The sequence below is a fragment of the Myotis davidii genome, unplaced genomic scaffold (genome assembly GCF_000327345.1).
Source record: "Myotis davidii unplaced genomic scaffold, ASM32734v1 scaffold401, whole genome shotgun sequence".
Taxonomy (NCBI): Eukaryota; Metazoa; Chordata; class Mammalia; order Chiroptera; family Vespertilionidae; genus Myotis; species Myotis davidii.
The window spans coordinates 320,408-329,539 of NW_006291020.1; the positions used below are offsets into that span (position 1 = coordinate 320,408).

At 46.6% G+C, this 9,132-nt stretch overlaps 1 protein-coding gene across 1 annotated transcript in view; it reads left to right on the top strand.

The window, feature by feature from the left end:
- TXNIP (thioredoxin interacting protein) overlaps positions 1-3,599 on the top strand; it is a 4,373-nt gene extending 774 nt beyond the window's left edge. Inside the window, exons 2-8 of the mRNA XM_006764154.2 lie at positions 335-454; positions 558-705; positions 1,089-1,191; positions 1,315-1,571; positions 1,677-1,833; positions 1,941-2,092; positions 2,222-3,599. Of these exons, the coding sequence (XP_006764217.1) occupies positions 335-454; positions 558-705; positions 1,089-1,191; positions 1,315-1,571; positions 1,677-1,833; positions 1,941-2,092; positions 2,222-2,257 (973 nt within the window). The 3' untranslated portion in view covers positions 2,258-3,599. The remainder of the gene's footprint in view (positions 1-334; positions 455-557; positions 706-1,088; positions 1,192-1,314; positions 1,572-1,676; positions 1,834-1,940; positions 2,093-2,221) is intronic.
- The last annotated feature ends 5,533 nt before the right edge of the window (positions 3,600-9,132 follow it).

Consider the following 9,132-nt stretch of genomic DNA (forward strand, 5'->3'; position numbering starts at 1 on the left):
TCTAAGTTGCTCCGGTTGAGCCGTTTGTGTTGTGTCCCTATATTTGAAGTTTTAAATTTGCAACCCCTTCTCCCATCAAAAAAGGTCCATTGGTCCTATTTTCTTAGAGTGATCCTGCGGGATTTTGCCTTAGCTATTTAAAGATTTTTTTTTTTTTTTGGTATGCATACGTTACTCAGCTGTTTGAGACGGTAGCGGCTTAATTTTAAACGTTGCAAGTTTTTGCCCAACAAAATGCATCAGATTTTCTCAGTGAAGAACGTAAGGGATGGAGATGGGGGTGCTACAGTAGATCCTGCGTGCTGCCCAGAATTCTTATCACACAGATGCGTTCTAAGTGTAACAAGAAACCTAATGGGTATCGCCTTTCTCTCCCTGCAGGTGAGAATGAGATGGTTATCATGAGACCTGGAAACAAATATGAGTACAAGTTTGGCTTTGAGCTTCCTCAGGGGTAGGTATCAGCCAGGTGCATCTTTGGACTTTTCTATCTCAAGATCTTCCCCTCATTTGATCCTGGAGAGTGTTTTTAAATTGTTTCCTTTTTCTTGACACAGGCCTCTGGGAACATCCTTCAAAGGAAAATACGGGCATGTAGACTACTGGGTAAAGGCTTTCCTTGATCGCCCCAGCCAGCCAACGCAAGAAACAAAGAAAAGCTTTGAAGTGGTGGATCTAGTGGATATCAATACCCCTGATCTGATGGTGAGGTTCAGTTTAAGATTCTATTCTCTTGGGTCTCAGGGATGATAAGTCACATGCCTTGGGGATTAGATTGAAACACCTAAGTGTTTCAAGTTCTAAATCATCAAGGTGGGAGGGAAAGCTGCCTGCTCTAGGGAAGGGGTGGAAAGTAAAGAGAAGGGTAGAGCCTAGCGCTGGTGTGGTTCAGTTAATTGGAGGGTCACCCAGTGCATCGAAGGGTCTCAGGTTCAATCCCCAGTCAGGGCGAGGTCAGGGAGAATTTTGGAGGCAACCGATATATGCTTCTCTCTTCCTTTCTTCCTAAAAACATATTCTTAAAAAAAAAAAAAAGCAGAGAAAGTGTCTCCAGAAAGTCTCAAATCAACCTCCTCTCTTCTCCATAGGCTCCCGTGTCTGCTAAAAAGGAGAAGAAAGTGTCCTGCATGTTCATTCCTGATGGGCGGGTGTCTGTCTCTGCCCGAATCGACAGAAAAGGATTTTGTGAAGGTAAGAGCCTAAGTCCTGACAAAATAGAAACTGTGGGTTTTGGAGGTGAGGGCAGGGCAGGGCAGGGGCAGAAGGAAAGTCATCAACTGTACTTAGCATCAGCTTCATCTTTCTTGTTGCTAGGTGACGAGATTTCCATCCATGCCGACTTTGAAAACACATGCTCCCGAATCGTGGTTCCCAAAGCTGCCATCGTGGCCCGCCACACTTACCTGGCCAACGGCCAGACCAAGGTGCTGACGCAGAAGCTGTCGTCTGTCAGGGGCAATCACATCATCTCGGGAACCTGCGCATCATGGCGTGGCAAGAGCCTCCGGGTGCAGAAGATCAGGCCTTCCATCTTGGGCTGCAACATCCTCCGCGTTGAATATTTCCTGCTGGTGAGTCTGGGGGTGGGACTGGAGAGAACGATTGTTCATCTGTCGGAACATCAGCGGTGTTTTCTCCAGACCTCCAGTCTCACAAACTGCCAACTTCCTTTCTAGATCTACGTTAGCGTTCCTGGCTCCAAGAAGGTCATTCTGGACCTACCCCTGGTGATTGGCAGCAGGTCGGGTCTGAGCAGCCGCACGTCCAGCATGGCCAGCCAGACCAGCTCCGAGATGAGTTGGGTAGATCTCAACCTCCCTGATACCCCAGAAGGTGAGCCAGACCCTATGTCTTAGCCTAGGGCCTGCTTGGGTGTGTAAAATTGGGACGGTCGGCCATGTCTGGGCCAGGTTTCTCATCCCCAACCTCTCTCTGTCCAGCTCCTCCTTGCTATATGGATATCATTCCTGAAGACCACAGGCTGGAGAGCCCCACCACTCCTCTGCTTGACGACACAGATGGCTCTCAAGACAGCCCTATTTTTATGTATGCACCTGAGTTCAAGTTCATCCCACCACCCACCTACACGGAGGTGAGAATTGTCATTTGTCCACTGCATTTGTTCCAAACTTCCTATAGGAAGTTGAGTTGGAGGATTCCTAAAAGGGGGGGTTTCTTTTAGTTTTTACCGGAACTAAAATGTTTTCGTTCTTCCTCCCAGGTGGACCCCTGCATCCTCAACAACAATGTGCAGTGAGCATGTGGCAGAGAAGAAGCAGCTGTATCTACTTGTTTCTTTCCGCCTCTTCCTGGACTCTTCCTTTTTCAGAGACTCAACAGTCTCTACAGTGGGGGTGGTCCACCCCAACCTCTGACTCCCCAGCGTAGGAGGTGACCAGCAGGCAGTCTAGTCTCCTGGGCCTTAAAGGATGCACACCCATCCTCAGCCAGCCAAGATGTTGTGATGTCGGGGTGTTTGCTAGATGGGTTTAAAACCATAGGCCCATCCCATTTTCTGAGATCGCCTTGAAAATTGAGGCATATTGAGTAGTTTTGAATGGCCTCCTGGCATGGTCTTCCCAAGATTTTTTTACAGGGGAATATATACATAGATCGCTATAATGATACCAGATCATGAACATCTGTATCATGTGGAGCAGAATCCATGTAGCAAACTGGGAAAATGGAAAGGGGGGGAAAATCCTCTTCAAAACTTTGGGAAAAGGAGGTTCTTAAAACCATCCTTGCCCTTTGTAAACTTACAGACAAAAATAAAAGCTCTCCAGAGCTGCTTGGGTCTGGACTGGGGAGAGCTGTGTGAACCAAAGGGAAGAAGCTCTAAGGTGGTCTTTGCTTAGAATGTATTCCACCTGGCAGAAAGCATTAATAGCGACGCCCCACCGAAGGTCTTCTAAGCCATTCTCAGAGCCTATTGCACTGTGTTCTGTTGCAAACGTCTTTATATGGGAGAACGTGTTTTTCCTTTCATGTGACTCCTCGGGATTGATTCTGAGGTGATGTGTTTAGCACTTTAGTTCCTGTCATGTTACTCTTTTCTATCTCAAAACGTAAGCTGAAACTGGTCTACTACGTCTCTAGATATAAGCACAAGGACAAAGAAGTTGCTCGTGACTGTTGAGACTTTGTCCCAGTGTACAGAATTCTGTAATTCTGACACTCCAGCTGTCTGAGAGGGATTGCTGCCTCCAGCCTTGCCCACGGTGACCTCTCCTCACCAAGCAGAGGCTAGATGGGGATGCCCAGCCCTGATCAGAGCCTCCGGACGTTGACATGAGAAACCCGAGGGGCAGATCTCCACAAAAGCCCCGGGCTCCCCTCTCCAGGGTTGGGCGGCGGGGGATGCTGACAGCCCCTCTCACTGCAGCCTTTAGCACTTTGTTCCCCCATCCCCTGTCAGAGCACTGAGCTCCGCCCTTTTCTGAGAAAGCACGTGGACTGAAGGTGGTTTAATGTTTTTTTAATTGTGTATCTTTTTGTATGATTAAAAAAACTATATTTTGTACTTAACCAGATATATTTTCACCCCATGTAGGGGATATTCTTTGTAAAAAATAAATAAAGTTTTTTAATGGCAAAAACTGTTTTCTTGTCTGTGAGATGGTATTGGAGAAGTTATTAGAAAGTGTGCCTCCCCTGGCCGGGTAGCTCAGTTGGTTAGAATGTCATCCCAGTGTGCCGTGGTTGTGGGTTCAATCCCCCGTCAGGGAATGTACAAGATTCAACCAATTAATGCATAAATGAGTGGAACAACAAATCAATGTCTCTCAATAAATAATAAGTAAACTTTTTTAAAAGTGTGCCTAAAGGAGCGTTTCTCCTACTTCAGAGTTCATCCTTGAAAACCCTCACATTATTACCCATCGACCCTAATGAATACAGAATGGGGGTTGGAGAGCTGGAGAGGGAAGACATTTGAGCTATATTTGGTCTTTTCCAATTCAGTAAGGAACTAGCTGGGATCTTCTGATGATCTAAGCTAGTTTTCTACATTTATAGTTAGTCATTACTGAAGTTCTTCAGTTTTGGAGTGCATGAGCTCTTTTTTTTTTTTTTAATGAGCTTTTAAAAAACAAGAAAATGAGGTTTGTGAGGGGAATTGGTAGGAAAGGTTTACAGTTCCAGATTTTATCATTTGGCTTCATGGTTTCTCCCCAGTTTATACCTGGTTTATATAAAGACAAAATAATTATTCAGGACTTAAGGATTTAGTTATGAATATTCTTTTTTAAAATTGATTTTTAGAGGAAAGGAGAGAAACATCAATTCCATTTATGCACTTATTGGTCGATTTTTTTTAAGTGAATGGGTTTTTTGTTGTTTTCATGTATTTTTTAAAATATATTTTTATTGATTTCAGAGAGGAAGGGAGAGGTAGATAGAAACATCAATGATGAGAGAGAATCAATCCCCAATCAGCTGCCTCCTGCATCGAGCCCACAACCCAGGCATGTGCCCTTGACTGGAAATCAAACCTGGGGCTCTAGTCCACGGGCCGATGCTCAATCCACTGAGCCAAACCAGCTAGGGCTCTTGCTTTTTTTTTTAGGTTTATTTCAGAGACAGAGCAGAAGGGAGAGGAAGAGAGAAACATCAATGTGAGAGAGAAGCACCAAACAGCTGCCTCCTGCTTGTCCCCTACCAGGAATCAAGCCCCCAAAACCCAGGCATGTGCCCTGACTGGAGTCGAACCAGCGACCTTTTGGTGCACGGGACAACACTCAGCCAACTGAGCTACACTGGCCAGAGCTCATTGGTTGATTCTTGTATGTGCCCTGACCTGGGATCGAACCCACAACCTTGGGAAAGTGCTCTAACCAACTGAGCTACCCGGCCAGGCCTTAAATTCTTTGCAGGCTGCTCCCATGTTTTATCTCTGCAGTTTGTACCTTTCCAAGCATATAATCATAATAGTAAATGTTTGCTGAATACTCAACTCCACCCTCATCCCTTAGGATATGTTATGCTTCAGCAGTTCCTATTTCTCCCTCATAGGGTAATAACAATAGATTGACACCACGTAATTGCACCTCTAATTGAAATGATTTTTATTATTCCTAAAGGGGTGACTCGGATGGAAACCCTGAAATGGCAGGCCTTAATGTACTTCCAATTTCTGGCTCATTTAAACCTTTGTAGGCAGATCTAGTCCTGGCCGTTATTTGGGGTTCGGCTTTTCTGTGGACTTGCACATGCTAATTCCAAACCTCGGATTCCTGGAAATTCATAAAATCCGTGTGAATGGAACAGAAAGTGAAATTGAAAAGATTCCTTTTCGCTCTGGTCTTTGTGTGCCTGTGTCTGTTTTTCATTCTCCGTGGCTCTTTCCCGGCTCTCTGTGTTTTTCCTTACCCAGGTGTCAAAGTCTCTAGCTCTTGATAGCCTTTACTTTCACCCCAGCCTCCTTTTCCTGCCTATTCAAGAATTTAGTGGCTCTGCCCTTTTTCAAATCCGAGACCAGGAAACTAGGTCAAAGTTGATGGAAAAGTTTTTTCTGCAGCTGGTTCTCCAGGGACTAGAGAGGTGGCGGAGAACAAGAGCAAGCCAGAGGGCAGACAAAGGATGAAGAGCTCTCTTGTTTGTGTATACATACATCCTGGCTAGCGTTACCTGAGGGGTCCTAGGTGGGGTGGGAGGCGGGGGGAGGGGATTAGATAACATACTTAGGTCTGCAGGAGAGTAGAGCCTTGAAAAGCCAGAACACATGCATCCCGTCCTGTTACCCACATACCTCAAATCCAGCACTTGCCCCATAGAACGCTCTATGATGATGCGAATGTTCTATATTTGTTCTAACGTGACAGCCATGTGGCTGCTGAGCTCTGAGATGTGGCTACTGAGACTGAAGACTGGATTTTTATTTTTGAACTTACTTTGAATTTAATAAGCTTTGTGGACCAAAAGGGGCCGCATGCTAACCTCAGGAGAGGCCCGCATGGCAGCCTTGCAAACTCAGAGACCTAAAGTAACCACAAAGGATGGTCTGAAATGAAAACTTTTTAACTAAAAGCAGTTTGTCATGTCCTACCTAGGCTGGGATCTTCCCTGACGTAGATCAATCTTTACCTTAACTGAGCCTGTCTATTGTCTTTTTGCATCTATAACAACATATTGGAATGTCAAAGTAATTTTCCTTTTTCCGGATCCCCTCAAAGCACAGGCCCTGCTCTTCGGCGGCCACCAGTCCCCTCATTATTATTGAGTTCATTGTTGACTGTCTTTTACATCCTGTACCCGCCTAAGAAAAGAGGTACAATTCAATCCCAGAGGTTTCCCCGCTTTGCTTGCTTCTCCGCCTCCCCGATCTATCACCAATGGATTTCATGTAGCCCACTTGCCTCTCCTCTTTTGATTGTAATGTGTAAAATAAAGTACAAAGCTGCCATTCTCCAGAGCATTATCTCAATCCGTTCAGATTTTGCTTCCCAGCAATTGTCTACTGCTTTGGCTCAGATGAACTAAAATAATTCTTCACGGGTCTGAAGGTGTCTTGTGTTGACAAGCTCCATGTGCTGAGTGATTACCTTATTGCACAGCAACATCTGAGGAAGGAACCAAGCAGACACGGCTGTTCACCCAGAGGAAACTCGCCCCTCTCTGAGAGCACAAGAGGGCCCACTGGACTTCTGCTTTCACACACAACTTCTAGGTCCCCCCAGAACATTCTCTCTGGGTAGGTTCACGGAAGTGCGCTTCCCTAGGTACTGGCCCAGCTCTTTCTCCACCTAAGTGGGTAGTTATTTGGGGACTTCCTTTCCCATGCTCTTCTCATAGGCCTTTTCATTGTTAAAGCACCGTGACGTACATGAACAGCCGCTGGAGGAAATTCAGTTCTCAGTATCAGAGATCCATGAGGTCCAATGTGGTACAGGAAGATTTGAGCGAAGTCAGAAAAAAAACTAAAGAAAGAAAAAAGCTAAAGAAAGTAAAACGAACAAGAAAAAGGCTGGTACTTCCCCAACAAGGGTCCTTGGCTGCCTTGATACCTCTGAGCAGACGCGAAACACAAGGATTGAGGCATTGGGGGGCAAACGTGTGGGGGGAGGATCTGACCAGGCAGCTGGTCAGCAAAAAGCAATCACATGGTAGCTGAAGGGTGTGAAGTGGGGTGAAGGAGTGACTTTTGTCCAGTTCCTTCAACAGCATCCAGACCTTGTCCCCGTGTCCTTTCCTTGGGCCATCTCTAGGTGACAGAATGCATAAGGTGGATAAGGAAAATATTTTACTGCCCCGTCAATGGCCCAGTCCCTCTTCCCAAGTACCCTGACGTCAATTGTTCTGAAGTGGGAGAGCAGAAACTTCTGTCCCGTTCTCTGTTCTGACCCCGTGTCCACCTTCATTTACTGAGCTAAAAAATTCCCTCTCGGGCCCTGGTCAGGTGGCTCAGTGGGTTGGAGTGTTGTCCTGCACAATAAAAGGTGTGGGTTCAATTCTAGGTCAGGGCACATACCTAGGTTGCATGATTGATCCCGGGTTGGGGCAAGTATGGGAGGCAACTGATTAATATTTCTCTCTCACATCAATGTTTCTCTGATGTTTCCATTTCTCTCCCCCTCCCTCCCTTCCTCATAAAAACATACCCCCTGCTGAGGATTTAAATGAATAAAACTCCCTCTCCAAGCTGGCTGCAGATCCAGGGCCTCAGGGCCTGGCCCAATAGGTCTGTCGATAGCCTAAAAAGAGTTCAAGGATCAGCCTTCCTGTGCTGTTAAGGAGAAACGGTGTTCCCTGACTTTTTAAAAATATATTTTTTAATTAATTTCAGAGAAGAAGAGAGAGGGAGAGATAGAAACATCAATGATGAGAATCATTGATCTGCTGCCTCCTGCACGCCCCCTACTGGATGATCAAGCCTGCAACCCAGGCATGTGCCCTAACTGTGAATTGAGCTGTGACCTCCTGGTTCATAGAGTGATGCTCAACCACTGAGCCACACCGGCTGGGCACCAGACTATTTTTAGAAATGGCCCACACCCACGGACAGGTCAGAGAATGCTCCCTACGGTTTTCAGGGGTAGGTTATGTAGGGGGAATCATCAGTCTTGGAGAGGAAGGGTGGTGGTCAGGGTCTGGTCTCTGCTAACTGGTGGGAGAAGAGAGAGGGAGAGATAGAAACATCAATGATGAGAATCATTGATCTGCTGCCTCCTGCACGCCCCCTACTGGATGATCAAGCCTGCAACCCAGGCATGTGCCCTAACTGTGAATTGAGCTGTGACCTCCTGGTTCATAGAGTGATGCTCAACCACTGAGCCACACCGGCTGGGCACCAGACTATTTTTAGAAATGGCCCACACGGACAGGTCAGAGAATGCTCCCTACGGTTTCCAGGGGTAGGTTATGTAGGGGGAATCATCAGTCTTGGAGAGGAAGGGTGGTGGTCAGGGTCTGGTCTCTGCTAACTGGTGGGGGTCGGGTAGGGTAGTCGATCAGATCACCTGGTCCATTCAGCCATGGCATCGTGTTGTCTTTTCTGGGCCTGGAGCTGAAACGTAACTGGGGCCTGGATGCTATCTCTAGTTTGACCAAAACTCTGACTCTGGGTGAACGGACCCCAGGCTTTGTTCTTAAGATTAATTGATGCTGATCAGAACCTCATTGTCTCGAGGGCCTAGTGATTAAGGGAGTGGTCCTTCCTGCAAGGGAGTGGGAGGCCAGTGAGTCACGGTGCTGGATGAGGCCAGCTCGAATCAAAAAGAAAGAAAGGGCCCTGACTGGTTTGGCTCAGTGGATAGAGCGTGGGTCTGCAGACTGAAGGGTCCCAGGTTCAATTCCAGTCAAGGGCATGTACCTTTGTTGCAGCCACATCCCCAGCAGTGTGCAGGAGGCAGCTGATCGATGTATCTCTCTCATCAATGTTTCTAACTCTATCCCTCTCCCTTCCTCTCTGTAAAAAAATAAATAAATAAAATAAAATAAAGAATTCCACTCTACTTAGATAGAAAGGAAGAAAGAAAGAAAGGAAGGAAGAAAGAAAGAAAGAAAGAAAGAAAGAAAGAAAGAGAAAAAGAGGAGGCAGGGAAGAAAAGGAAAGGCAAACGCTGGAGCCACTGGCTAAGTGTGCGCCCCCCAAACCCACCAGCCTGGGGGGTGGGGGGTCGGAGGGGGGAGTGG